At 38.1% G+C, this 14832-nt stretch overlaps 1 protein-coding gene across 2 annotated transcripts; it reads left to right on the plus strand.

Moving 5' to 3' along the window:
- The first annotated feature begins 837 nt into the window (after positions 1-837).
- On the plus strand, positions 838-13842 carry cenpj (centromere protein J). 2 transcript variants are annotated; one of them, XM_053495832.1, is made up of 17 exons: positions 838-918; positions 1211-1547; positions 5698-5818; positions 5907-6047; positions 6198-6348; positions 6426-6516; positions 7123-8434; positions 8568-8691; positions 9853-10018; positions 10130-10381; positions 10464-10572; positions 11676-11794; positions 11910-11984; positions 12571-12711; positions 13009-13093; positions 13190-13310; positions 13517-13842. In XM_053495832.1, exons 2-17 carry the CDS (start codon positions 1215-1217, stop codon positions 13707-13709), a joined length of 3534 nt encoding a protein of 1177 aa, XP_053351807.1. In that variant the 5' UTR covers positions 838-918; positions 1211-1214; the 3' UTR covers positions 13710-13842. The 2 variants fall into 2 exon arrangements, with proteins under 2 accessions (XP_053351807.1, XP_053351808.1); XM_053495833.1 differs by lacking the exons at positions 13009-13093; positions 13190-13310 and having other exon boundaries at positions 13517-13657.
- The last annotated feature ends 990 nt before the right edge of the window (positions 13843-14832 follow it).

Here is a 14832-nt window from a genome sequence, read left to right on the forward strand (position 1 = left end):
AGCCACAGGGCTTTTGGCGGCAGCTCATCAAAACAAAAGATATTCAATTCAATTCAAGTTAATATTATTTATATAGTACATTTAACAGTGCTTATTTTCGTAAAAGCAGAATCAATTCGATTCTTGTCTCCGTGTGCATGGAGTTTGCATGTTCTCCCCGTGCTTGGTGGGTTCCCTCGGGGTGTGAGTGTGTGTATGAGTGTGTGTATGAGTGTGTGTATGTGTGTGTGCCCTGCGATGAATTGGCACCCTGTCTAGGGTGTACCCTGCCTTGTGCCCTAAGTCTCCTGGGATAGGGCTCCAGGTCCCTGCGACCCTGAATACAGGATAAAGCAGTATAGACGATGAGTGAGTGAGTGCGTAAGTGAGTGACTATGAAATGTGTGAGAAAATGTTAAATGTATAAATCAGAATTGTCAGATTATCCCTAATGAGCAGGCCGAGGGCAATGGTGGCAAGGAAAGCTCTCTGAGGTGGAAATAGGAAAAAACCTTGAGAGGAACCAGACTCCCAGCCAGAAGGAAACGTAAACATGAGGGATCCCTGAGATGCAAAGCAACCAGTCACTCCACCGTCAACAAACCTGAGGGATCAATGAAATGACAACAAGACTTTTCCAGAGTACAGTAATTATTTTATCGTAGTAGTCACTTAAACTTTTTTTTTTTAAACTTCAGCATCTTAAAAAGCAGGTCTTTCTGCCAAAAAGCCTGTAAAATGTTTCTGCCAGGACTTTGCTGAGGAAGAAAGGCTGAGCTTCAGGTTTAACTACATTCCCCAGAATACATAGCGGAAGTCGTATGGTGTTTCCGGTCTCGCGCGGGCTTTGTTTTTGTGATGGCGGTTTGTTTCGAAACTGAGACGTGAGTTGAGCTGCTGAGAGCTTTATACATCCAGGAGCGGCTAAACCACCTCAAGGTACAGTACGCGATAGACTTGAGTGTTAACTTATAGGCTTGGGCTAACTAAAGAGTTGTGTTAAGAGACAAGTTTGTGTAGTAGTGTTAAGGAGCGAAAAGTTGTGTGTTTGTCTTGTTGCTACTGGAGGGTGTGTTTTAACGACTTAGCGGTTTGTTAGCCAGCTAGCGTTGGTTACCATGGCGTTAGCACACTGACGGACACTGCGTTTTTTTTTCTTTACACCAAAATTATTTTGTCCAACTAACCAGAAAAACCGATAATAAATCAATTTGTGTGCTCTGAAAAACAGGAGTATGTCCTCTCCAGCTGGACCTCAGTCTAATTTCCTGTGGCGCTGGACGGCGAGCAGCTCCCGAGCCGGGGTGTTCCTCACCGGTTCTCCAGGAGAAGCAGGCTCTGTCAGGAGCAGCTGCAGCTCTCCAGGTGTAGAAGTGTCTTTAGAGGACTCCTTCAGCGCCCAGTTTGCCCCTTTACCTGTGTCCCGCAGCAGTAGCTGCCTAAGTGTGGACGCCATCTGTCCTTCATCGTCCAGCACTGATCCCTTCTCCGAACCCACCAGCACCAAAGAGGACATGGGACACCCTGCTGCGAGAAACCCCCAACCACTCATCGACCGGCTCCGAGAAGTAAGTCAGTCTGAAGTATAATCTCTTCATTTATACAGGTCAGTTGTCTCTCAATTGGCTGAGCACATGAAACAATATTATTGTGATGATTTAAAATACATGAGTCCACGTCACCATTCCGTGTTCCACCAGCCTGCAAATGTTACCAGGTCTCTTTGAAAGATGTTAGACTTTTCCTGAAGCGATGAAAGATTTTAGAGTGATTAAAAATAGAGATGGAAATATACTGACACAAGCCAGGAGGGTGATGGGAAGATGGAAGGAGTACTTTAAAGAGACAGATAACACACTTTTTCATCTGGCAGACGTCGCCGAGACGTCCGTGCCCGATATTAAAACGACATTTACTCTACGTATTTAAGACGTAAAATAAAACGACCCTGATCCGCTCTTTAGACGATGTTAATCAGATGTTCATACTTCTGCCAAATGTCTGATTCATGGTGGATAGACGTCGTTTTATTAAAACACCCCCCTCCTATTATTTTAATTAAATACCCTCAGTTAATTATAATAAACCATGGTCAACAGAATTCTGTGAAGGAAGGAAGCAAAAGATAAATGGGATAAAACGAAGATTTTTATTTTATATTTAATAAAAACACTGTTTTACACCAGCAGCAACTTACAAATGAGGTCTCAATTTGAAAAGATGTACAAAACATAAAACACCACAAATAAGTATCAATCATAGAAAAAAAAATTATACACCAACAGAAAATGTTTTGTACTTTATAACCGTTATGACTTTTAAATATGACTGTTAGATACGGTTGGTCAGGAAACTCCTGAAGTCAGATGCAGACAGGACACTTTTCAGTCACAAACTGCTGTAAAAAAATATTGAAATAGATTCAATTAAAATTCATGATACTCTTTTTAGCAAATGAACAATATTTATACTTTGTTCCTCTTGCTTTACAACTCATGAGACAGACCGAAACCAGAACCGAACCGCAGATTAAGCACGTATTAAGCAAGATATTTTAAGTGTGATTAAAAATACACGAAATAGCTTAAACCAAAATAACGTGACTAAACATTGCTAAACAGCAGGTGACATTTATGTTCAGTATTTAGTTTCTATTTAGAAAGATGGGAATTCATTTCTGCTTACCTTTTCCACACGCCCGCCAAACGTTTGTCTTCTCAACAAATTCTTCTTCCTCTTCTTCGGAGTTTAACGGTGGCTTGCATTTGTAAGTGTTGCACTACCGCCACCTTCTGGTTGATTCTCCTTTGGTGTTTCTCCACTCTATTTCCAGAATCCTTATTATATATGTATTTTATGTCCACATACCAGCAAATTTCGGATGATTAAGATACGTCGTATATAGACGTTGTATAGATGTTAAGGCGATGTATCATTTAACAGCTTAAACAGGCGATCTACAGACGATCAAAATACGACAAAAAAAAACGAATGTCATGTTTACCAGATGATACGCTCTTTAGCTCGGAGACGTCTCCGCGACGTACCTGTGCTATCTGGGGAGTTGATGAATGAGGAAAATGAAAGAGAACAAAGAGTAGAAGGGGTGACTGTTGTGTAGCAGGAAGTAGCAAATATTAGTAAAAGTGAAAAAAAAAACATTGCAACATTCGACCCATGATTACTCAAGAATGAGCACGAGAGGGAGTGCTGTTGTGCTAGAATATTAGCATGGCTGTGATGTCATAGGCACGAGGGTGCAGCTGGACAGCTGTTTTAAATTTAACAAGACATATGGCTTTTTCGTGATGTATCTTTTATACAACCCACAAAATACCATTTATTAAGTGATAATATGTTTTATTTTAGTCATTCTTGAGAACTGAGACAAAACATGAACAGCACACAATATTGTGTTTTTCTGTAAGATTTAGAAATAATTCATATTTTAATTGCGATACATTTCATATGCTGAATTAACTCGGCATAATCAACTCGGCAATATTTTCAATCCTTTTATAGCATCTCCACGAGACCTGAAACAAGAATTGACATTTTCAAAAAATGATTAAAATATATTTTTTTAAAAATGCTTTAAGGTAAGGTAAAATAAGTACACATTAATTAATTAATGGCTGTTAAAATGTAAATAATTCATAACTTTTTTTTACTTAAATTTTTAAATTGCTGAATGTGTGTCCTGAGTTTCTTTCAACACTGTCAGACATTTCTAAAAATAAAAATAATAATACATAAGGTCAGGCAATCTTGTGGTCAACCGAAACCCCAAGAACACCTTCATGACTCCTTTTTTAATTTGACTTTTATTTAATTATTTAGCTGTGGTCTCAACCTTACAACGGTATGTCTTAAATTATATTAAATTTAGGGTAATATTTAGTAAAATTAATGAATTTCAAGCACAATAAAAAAGTATCTATCAAGTTATGGAAAAACAAACTGGTGCCCGCATACAAATAAATATATAGGAATAATTTAGATAATTTCTAGCAAGTATTTTAAGACAGCAGTTAATAAGAACAAAAGAGAAGGAATTACGTGTAATGGAGAAGGAACAGTGTGTGCGGTCAACTTGCTGCCACTCCTCACGCTGCTCCAATGTTTCGGCGGCCCTTACTTCTGATTGAGAGCCTGTCGCTGTAGAAGCTCTGCAGTCTGATGTACTGTACTCGTTTTCACTGCCGCTGATTCTACCTACTGTTACTTTGGCGACAAATGCCTGTGACGCGATCACCATATGACATAAAAGTGATGTTGATGCTGCCTACAGTTACAGTCAGCGAGCTGATTTTTACTTGTCACACTCCAAAGTACGACATAAAGGCTGATAAATGCAGGTGACACGCCCACAGCATGATGTAAAAGCTTATAATCGCATGTTACTACCTGTGCAAACATCAACACCCTTCGGCTGTGCTGTGTCTGCTGCCCAAACAAACAGAATTTCTGTTTTATATATAGATGTCAACAACCTTGGATGTATCAACACCATCAGGCAGGAATTTTCTGTGTTTATGTATTTATTATTGTAGTAAATTGTGGCCAAAATATTGAGAATCTTTCTAATTAAATAATACATTTCTTAGCTTTAACATAATAGCATAACATAATTGTTATTAGACAAAACCTGTTTTCAAGAAAATTTATTTAATTTAAATACATTTTTCAATGTTTAATGGTGTTGACAAAAAAAAAGTTACAACTGTGAAATTATTCCAAAATCTAAAGAGTTTGATGATCCATACCTCACTTTTTTTAATTAAACATTTTTGTCCCAGTCCTCAAGAATGACTAATATAATATATTTCTTTTTCTTTCCCTTTTTTTTTTTTTATTACTAATTATTTTGCTCTGCCAACACACATCCTTCTGTGACTGGTGAAAATCACTAACCCAGGACTGACAGAACTCGAGACCAAGTTTTAGTGTAATTAACAAGGGTTAAAGTAGTTTTAAATTCTTACAACAAAAACAAAATTAATGTTTTTGCCCTCATATATTCCCACTGGACTATCTGGTATTACTAAGAAGAAGATGGGATATAATGAAAAAAAGTGATATTAAGAACAAATAATTGATGTATGTTGTCACCATCAGATAGACTTGGACTTAATTTTTTTCATTGTTCTAGGCAGGTTCAGACTTAAAGAGTCATATTATAAATACTTTTAGTTTTAAGTATATTTTTTAAGTATTTAAACATAAACTTGTTAAAAATAAACGCCAGATAGTGGTGAAGGCTTTCCCTTAAGTGCCTTTGTAAAGTGTTTTTTAGTTTTTCTTTTTTTAATTAAAGCTACTGAGTGGCGAAACGGTTCAGTTGGGTCATGTGACAACCTTCCTTTGAGTATGTTGTGCCTAATGTTCCCAACGTTTTGTGAGCAGCTATTAATTCAATTAAATGTTATTTGTATAGCACTTTTAACAGTGGTCATTGTCACAAAGCAGTTTTTACAGAATCAAGGATAAAGATTAGAAAAGATGCAATCAGCTTATGTCTTAGAGAAAGCACAGTATGGTCTTTGCTTTCTCTGATTGGTAGGTGGGTGAATGGGAATTTGTTACAACTAAATTATGGAGAGAAAAATCCATAAAAAAAATAAAAGTTTTTCTTACTAGCACTCTTACAAAATGTAGGGATTTTTTTTTATTAGACATGCATTGTAAAACTGAAATATGCATTCAATGTTCTTCTAGTTGAAGCTGCTGCAGCAGCGCATGCAAGAACAACTAAAAGCCCACCAACAGGAGCAGCTGCAAAAACTGAGTGAGCAGTCAAAGCTCAAAGCAGTCAAAGGAATGGTGCATGCTGCCACAGGTATAATACACTGCCTCACTTTAATGTTCAATTTAATACACCTCTGACCTTGTGTTTTATGGTACCTAACGTTTGTGTTTTTTAACAGGGTATAATAATATGAAAGAGTCATGTCTCAAAACTGCTGAGCAGCCTGGGCACTCAGGAACAACATTTTCACACACAAGAACCAGAGTTTCACCAGTTCAGCGGGTACATCAGCACCCCAAAGAAGTGAAAAGGACAATTGGTAAAGCATTAATTACTTTCTCAGTGTGTTTGCTGCTTAAAAAAAAAACTTAACTCAGTATTTTTCAGTCCAGTGAACTACCACTGACCTGCTCATTTTAGCGTACTGGGCACAAGGAAAAACATCACTATCTATTTATTACTCAAACAGAGCAAAGCTTGTTCAATCAAGAGCCGAGTGTGGACCAGGCTAGTTCTGGACATGACAGTGACGAAGATTATGATCACAAGGATGAAGAATCGCTGCATTCCGAAGACAAAAGCTTGAGCAGAAAAGACAGTGAAACAAATTCACATGACCAGTAGGTATTATCAGTGTTGACAAAATATAAAAATAACGACATTTGAGTCCGATTTTGACGTGGTATTGTCTCTCCAGGCCGATCATGTTAGGTGGAAGTGGAAGGACGTTTGAAGAAATGTTGGAAGAGCAGCTCAAGCTGGAGAATGAGAAAATGAACAAGATATCAGTAAGTCATAAATTAGGCTTAATTTCAGCAGAATATGCCAGAGTAACTTTTCTGCCTAATCCAACAAGAATAACTTTCAGTTTCAAAAAGTGTGTGTGCACATGACCATCACACTTATAACAAGTAGAAGCACACAATTAAGTGTACAATATATCTTTATATGCGTCATGCTTATCACCCCTTCACCAAAATTAAGTGCCCCAAACCTGTTCCAGGATCACATTGCCTCTGTTTACAAAGCCACTGTCACTGCTTGGTGTGGAACAACATGAGTGACAGATGTGCACAGAGACCTGACCATAACCCCACTAAGCATCTCTGGGACTCTGATTTCACTCAAGGCATTTTTTTTTTAAATCAGAACTTTTGGTGCTGAATGGACACAAATCCCAACAGTTTAACTAATGAATGCTGTTTTCTCAGCAAAGAGGACTTTAGGGGAGCATACTAATGTCCATGGTTTTCAAAAGGTATTTCTAGAAAGCACTTTTGGCCATAAACAGTAAAGAATTTACCGAAAAAGAAAGTAGAACCAAAATGTTTCCGTGTATTACTTTACATTTAAGTAATAATGTCTGTAAAATGCCTTTACCGTCTGCTTTGCAGGATGCTCCTACTAATGCACCAAAAGTAAAGAGGCCTTTTCTGAGGCGAGGGGAAGGCTTGGCCAGATTCATTAAAGGCTCAATCAGAGCCAGGCCAACGTGTTCAGGCATCAATCCTTCAGCCATTCAGGGTTCGACCATCAGATCCCAACAGAGCTCTGAGCCAAAACGAACTTCCCCTAATTCTATAACTTCAACAAACATTGTAACTCAGCGTAAGACAGCTGTATTGAACAAAAATCCCTTTCCCCAGAAGTGTTCAGCACCAATAACAAAGGCGTTTGCTAAAGCTAATATTCATGGTCACCAGAATATCAGAGTAGACGTGCAGGATGTAAGCTCTGGACCTGTCCAACACCAAAGTAAGAGTAATAGTAAGCCTGAGGGTCTGAAGGTCCCCTCTGATATCATTGCTGATACCAGTAGGGGGCCATCAACACAGTTGCAGAATACGAAAGCACAAAGTGCTCAAATTGCAGAGAACTCATTTGAGGTGTGGCTCAAAGAGCGTGGTGAACACTGGGATAAAGATCAGCACCGTGAGTGTGTAGAACTTGGTGAGTTTGAGCTGCTAGAGAGAGCGGCGGATGAGTTCTCTTTTTCTAGTAACTCCTCTTTCATCAAAACCCTTTTGAGGAGAGATGGTAGACGCCTTTCCTCCACTCCTGTTAAATCGCCACCCAAGTCCTCATTTCCTAACCATCATCTTGACGAAGATACTGGCCTCGGCAAGGCTCACTGTCCATCAGTATCCCCTGTAAATGAAATAGCAGTGATAGAAAATGCAAACACACAGCCAGATGAAGTGATCACTGAGTGTTCTGGAGATGAAGAAGGAGAAGAGTCTGATTCCTCACTGTGTAGCACAACGGTTTTTCACCAGCCTGCTATAGCGCCAAACCTGCAGGGCCCTTTTAGCTTCCAAGTTTCAGCAGTGCCCTATGATAAGCGATCTTATCAGGATAGAGAAGGAGCTGGAGGTTCAGAAGAGGAAGAGGAGAGCCACAGAGACTCAACTCTGGTGGATGCCAGAGGTCAGGTCGAGTTTGATGATGACGACACTTGGAACGAGCCGGAGACTTGCAGTCTTGCAGGGATGGATGATCAACCAGATAAGGTACTAAAGAGGAAGGTTGCAACCTCAAAGGGGGCGGAGCTTGATCGTTGCTCAAACAGCCCATTATACCGTGAGCCAGAGACACCACCAACGTGTCAGTTGGTAGCGAAGATGTTTCCAGCTTTAAAGCCAAAACCATGTCCGCCTCCTCCACCAGAACTGCCAGATTTAGATGGGCAAAGTGAACAAGAAACAAGTAAGCCTGTTATCTTTCTTAGACTGTTTTATTGATATTCATGGACATTTATTTTTTATTACTATTGGATGGTTGATACCTGACTTAGGTAAGTTATATCAGCAAGCTAAAATCTGTGATTTTTCTAATCCAGCCAGATCAACGTTACTCCGTGAGCGCTTGGTGGAACTTGAGACTGAGATTGAGCGCTTCAAGAAAGAAAATGCAGTGCTGAATAGACTCAAGCAGGACAATCAGGAGCTTCAAGACAAATTGCGGTATGGGATAATCTAAATTCACAGTGTGTACTTTACTCTTTATTAGTCTGCGTCTGCATTGATTTGGTTATATGGTAAACATAATTAGCAATAAAAAAAATGGCTGAGGTGTATGCAGTCCTAAAAATGCATATGTAAATTGGTCAAATTTAAATGCTAAAATTGTTAAGGATTTAAAAATAAATCCGCTTCAATTTCTTTCCACCAGCAGTCCCTGGGACATCTTTATGGTCGTTAGATGTCATGAGGCCACCATAATGTCACTGAGTTTCCATTCTCTGTTTTTTTCGTAGGGATCCTTGAACTTGGTTTGCTGTCAAACGTGTGTCACGAAAACATTCCCTAAACCACTAAAACAAAAACCGCAAAAACAAAAGCATGTTCAGTTTAGAAGATCCCCCATGCTGCCTCAAGTTTCTGTTATTGGCTGAAGGACTATACCCAACGTTGTCATTTTCTGTTGTAGCCCATCCAGTTCAAGTCTTAATAAGTTTGTGTGTTCTGAGATGCTTTTCTGCGCCCCACAGTTGTGTTTATCTATGTGACTGTAGTTTCTCTGTTAGGTCAAACCAGTCTGGTTGTTCCCTGTAGACCTCGCTCATCAACAGGGTGTTTCTGTCCACCAAAAATGCCACTCCCTGGAAGTTTTGTTTAATCGCAACATTCTATGTATAATCTAGAGTCTGCTGTGAATGAAGATCTCAGGAGATCTGCAGTACTAGAAATATTAAAACTAGGCTATCTGGCACCAACAATCATGCCACAGTCAAAATCAGTTTTTGCCCGAGATTTTCCCCGATTCTGATATTTATGAACGTTATCTGGAGCTGCTGACCTGTATCTGCATGTTATTTTGCTGCCACACAATTAGCTAATTAAATAATTTCAAGAATAAGTAAGTATACTAGTGTTGTTCTCTGTGTACTCCATTTTTAAATTATAGTTTAAAAATGAACATATCAGATAAGGAAAATACAGTACAACATTGTCCTTGGTCCTGTAGGACTGGAATTGAGTACAAACAATGACTTCACCAGCACTTATGGAAAAATGTCCAGTGTTCATTCATTATTATCTATGAGTGAAGCTTATATTTAAGGTAGATTTGAGGACTGTCCTGTTTTAATTTTCTGTCATTTTTGTGACATTCCTTTCATACAGGAAGGACAGAGCAGAATTCGAAAAGAACATGGCAGATGAACTCGCCAAATGGGAGGAGTTGAAGCGTGAGGAAGGCCGGAAGCTGCAACGTGAAAAGAAGCTGGTTGAGAAACATGCTGCAGCTGCAAGGGCAAGACCTGACAAACAGGAACGAGATGAGATACAGGTTTCCATCTTTATAGCCTCTTTCATTTCATGCAGAGCACAACTCATCATACTCTTGAGTTTACAAGCATGGCATGCAAATCACAGTGACGTGTTTGTGTGTGTGTGTCAGTCTTTAAAACAGCAGCTAAAAACTCTCCAGGAGGATTTAAGAAAACGAGAGGCTCGGTGGACCAACACACACAGACGTCTCAGGCAGCAGATGGACACCCTCAGTGCAGAGAACGGTACTCTACGAGACCAGGTCAGGACGCTGGAAAAACTTCGCCTCAATACCTGGAAAAAAGAGTCTGAATGCGAGAAAGAAAGAACAAGGTCTTGTGGATCCAGCAATAGCACTAACATCAAGACAACAAAATCCAAGGTGTGGAAAAAAAGCCCATCATCTGAAAATTGTGTGTGTCAGAAAAATACAGCAGTTAATTTTGATTCTTCTGTGTTTCTAGAGCCCGTCCTCCAGCAGCCCACCTGAAAACAGCAAGAAGATGGAAAGCCTACAGGCTCAAAATCCTACCAAAATTCCAGCCATGTTCTCAAGCACCACATATCCTACAGGTTTGAACGGATGTTTTCTTTTCTGGAACATGCGCAAAAACTCAGCAGTACAGTGGTTAATTACCAGTTTAATGCAAGAATATAATGTATTATGACAATATAATGCTACAAAATGGATTTCATCTAGGACTAGTATGATGCTTTTATATAATCGCGTAAGTTACAGAAATATGTAGACTTGCGTGGTGTGTGCCAATGTTGTCATTATTTACGTAAATGCCAAGTTATGAAGGCACATGGTAAAAATATTCTGTCTCAGAAAACCCAAACCCAATTATCAGCAATGTTATAATTCTTTAAACAGACACATAATAACGTGATGCTTTGCACGCTCTGTAGAAGTAAAATGGTTCACCACAGCAGCACATCTGCTATGCAGGAGTATCTCAGAAGAAAGTATTCTGCTGTTCTACAACATTAAAACAAGAAGCATATTACTTTTAGGGTTTTTTTTATGCTTTTTCTTTTTGTCTTTGAAAGGAGCAAAGCTGTGTGCAAGAATTATTTCTATAGAAAGTTTTCTTCTGTATAAATATTTCCACATGGCTGTTGGATGATTCTTAATTGGGGATTTTTTTGTTTGAGATAAAGATTAAAAGATCAGTTTTCAAATGTGTCAATTATATTGTTTATTGTCAAGTTAAGCAATGATTTAATTAACCAAAAATATTTGATAGATGATAATAATAGTAATAATAATGACCTTGAATAAACTTGGATTTATCTACTAATGGAGGGACACTAATAATTTTGAAGAGAGTGCAGAGAATATGCTACTTGCAACCCTAATTTCACTATGCTATGGTGTGTATTTAAAAAAGAATTGTGAACATTATACACAGTGGTGGACCAAAAACTGCCTATCAGAAATCTAAAAAAAAAATAAATAATTTTTTTGGTTTTTTTACATACAAAGGTTTTTCCATCACCTCACACACATTTATGTTTTTTTTTTCTCTTTAAAGGAAAAGGACACAAGTAATGTTTAATTCCATGCCTCAGATATAATTATATTATTTATACTCCGATATAATTCCATGCTTCAGATATAACTTTCTACCCCCACACCTCTTTTTTTTTTTCTTCTTTTTTATAATATCTAGACTTGCAAAAGGAGCCTTGCCCAGTAGCTGGTCCACACCACATCTCAGACAGTTTAGTTGTGTCTGAGGCAAAGATCCAAGATCCTCAGCTGATCGAAAACACCACACTCTCAGTGTTGGTGAGTACAAGAATTTTTATTACTACAGAAGAATCCTGAAAACTGAAATGTGTACTGTTCCATTTAGGATATGTTCATATATTTTTTCCCATGTATGCCCCCCCCCCCCCTCCAGAAAATTGACAGTTCCAGGGACATCACCAGAAAATCTGAACTTGAAGAGGAAGAAATCACACATACAGATGGCAAGGTGACATTAATTCAGGGGGAATGATTTAAGTGAGCAGATATGCAGATTTATTAGTGCAAACTGGTTACCTTCAATGGTGGGATGTTCTAATTCAGTTCAGTTTCTATCGCTCTTTTAACAATAATGGTTATCGTGAAATAGCTTTTCCGAATGAAAGTAAAATTAGAGAAGTGAGTATAAAGTGTGTATAAATCTGAAATATCAGATTTTCCCTGACGAGCAAACCGAGGGTGATGGTGCTGAGGAAAAACACTCCTTGAGATAAGGCAATAAAAAGAATCCTAGAGAGGAATCCAGACTCAACAGGGAACCCATCCTCATTCGGGTGTTCTTAAATAGCAGGAATTGATTTGTAGTCAGTTGCTGCAGAATGTAAATTACACATAAAACAAAGAAGGGGGTGTCCTGCATGATTTAACGTGTTTCTACTACCCGTTCTTGGGGGAAAAGAGTGCATGATTGTATATTTTTATTATTGTAAAGTATAATTTTAAATGCCATGACAAATAATTTAACATTAATCATATAGTCTTTAAAACAAAATAAATGTCATTTTATTATCTTCACTTTTTGTTGCCTTTATTAGATTGAAAAGACGTTGCCTGATGGAGGACGACTTACAGTTTTCCCCAACGGCACACGGAAAGAAGTGTCTGCCGACGGACTGTCAGTCAGAGTCACTTTTTTCAATGGAGACATCAAGCAGATATTGCCAGATCAAAGAGTGGTGAGCCATTATGATTTCATTATTTATTTAGTCTTAAGTTATGCTCCCATGTTGCTATAGCATTTAAAAGTTGTTTAAGAATGTGCTTATATATTGAATAAGTCTATATAAAGTGCTCTTTGAGTTTAATTTACTTAGGACATTAGAGGATTAATATAGGAGTATTACATTGTTCAGTATATTATATTGTAGGTGGTTAGATAAATCTGTAGATCCTTGTAGTTGGTTTGTTATATTTTTCTCATGGATGTTTCTGTATATATCCTTTAATTCTAACAATTTCTTAACAAATTGCAGATTTACTATTATGCAGAAGCTCAAACCACACACACCACCTACCCTGATGGCATGGAAGTGCTCCAATTTCCAAACAACCAGATAGGTAAATCATTGTTTCTTTAGGAAACTTATGAAGTAATAGGATGTTTCAGGTGCATTTCCAGAAGCTCAAGTCCTGTTTTTCTTTTTTGTATTTCAGAAAAACACTTTATAGATGGTCATAAGGAGATCATATTCCCTGATCAGACTGTTAAAAATCTCTATCCTGATGGGAGAGAAGAGACTGTACTCGCAGATGGGACGATAATACAGCAAAACCCGTAAGCGCAAAGGTGTTCTTTTAAATAGTTATAGCAGACATAAAATCTTAGGAACTTTTAGCATCATTAATGTCCAAATTCTGTTTGCAGTAGCAGGACCCTATAAATGTCTGCCGCTGTAACCAACATTTTAAAACCTTTGTTCAGTTTGTACGGTTGTGATGCATAATGGTTGTTTGAGTTATACATGGTTGTGATGCATGCAGGGATGGCACTAAGCAGATCCAGTTCAACACGGGTCAGCGAGAGCTCCATACCGCAGAATTTAAGAGAAGAGAATACCCTGATGGCACGGTTAAAACCGTTTACTCGGATGGACGACAGGAGACTCGGTACCCGACCGGCCGAGTGAGGCTTAAAAATCCCGATGGACATGTCATCATGGACGCCAAAGCCTAAGTCCTGAAAAACGCTGAAACGTTGAAGTTTAGTTTGCAGAAAAGAAAAAAGAATTGTGTTTTATTGTTTAATGACCGTTAATTTATTTGTAGTGTACATTTTTGTAAAATAAATGTAGTAATAATTAATTGAATTAACTGTTGGAGTTTCTGAATATTTAACATTAGTAACTGACGTGTTTCATATCAAGCATACAGACGTACAGGGACAAAATAAGCAACAAACAAGACTAAAAAAAAGTCAGAAAATACAACCTTAAAAAAGTTGCATCTCCTTGCAAATCTTTTTCCCCTTGTTGATTAAAACTGACCACGTCTTAATAAAATAAACCCACATTTTATTTGAAAAACTAGGATTGGGACCAGGTCTCAATAACAAGGTTATAAAAGTTAATAATATAATAGCAGATATAGATTTAGTGATGGTTGCAAAGCCCTGCACTGTGTGGGTACCATACTCCAAAATACTAAGCACTAGCCTGTCTACTCATATGCAGGGACTACTAATGAAAACCGAAAGATTTGGCACATGTGACTGTTAATAACCTTCACCATACACAGTACCAATCAAAAGTGTGGATGCACCTATTTATTCAGTTTTAGAATTTATTCTTATAATTCTAGAATATATTCTAGAATACATTTTATATTTTTGATTCTTCAAAGTTGCCTCTTTTTCTTTGATGACAGCTTTGCACACTCTTTGCACAAGTCTTGACAGTTAAAATAATTGCAGACCTGATAAAATGGCATGTCACTGCAAAATGCTGTGCAGAGGAGGGTAGAGTAGCCAAAATTGAATAGCTGTATCGACACCGCATTGTAAAGCTGTTCTTTGTGTGAAAGCGAAACACGCTTTGTATATGAGGCCAGGGGTGTTCATCCTCTTCTGTTGTAGCATTGAAGACAGAGGACTGCCATTTTTATGCTTTCACTCGCAGTCTTGTTGTGGTAAATATATTATTCAGTTTGTGTGTGGTCATGTGACTATATGAGGTTATTGTTATTGCGGCAGACCGTTCAAATGGAATCATATGATTATTGTTGACTGATTGGTGAAAAACAGTCATGTGGTAGATCCACCAGCTGCATCTCTTTGGCAAAAATAAATAATATCTAATGTG

The sequence above is a fragment of the Clarias gariepinus genome, chromosome 5, assembly GCF_024256425.1.
Source record: "Clarias gariepinus isolate MV-2021 ecotype Netherlands chromosome 5, CGAR_prim_01v2, whole genome shotgun sequence".
NCBI classification, from domain to species: domain Eukaryota; kingdom Metazoa; phylum Chordata; class Actinopteri; order Siluriformes; family Clariidae; genus Clarias; species Clarias gariepinus.

Coding starts and splice junctions, on each gene's coding strand:
- cenpj (XM_053495832.1), top strand. CDS start 1,215: ATGTCCTCTCCAGCTGGACCTCAGTCTAATTTCCTGTGGCGCTGGACG. Junction 10,382..10,463: donor TCAAGACAACAAAATCCAAG/GTGTGGAAAAAA, acceptor CTGTGTTTCTAG/AGCCCGTCCTCCAGCAGCCC. Junction 13,311..13,516: donor ACGATAATACAGCAAAACCC/GTAAGCGCAAAG, acceptor TGATGCATGCAG/GGATGGCACTAAGCAGATCC.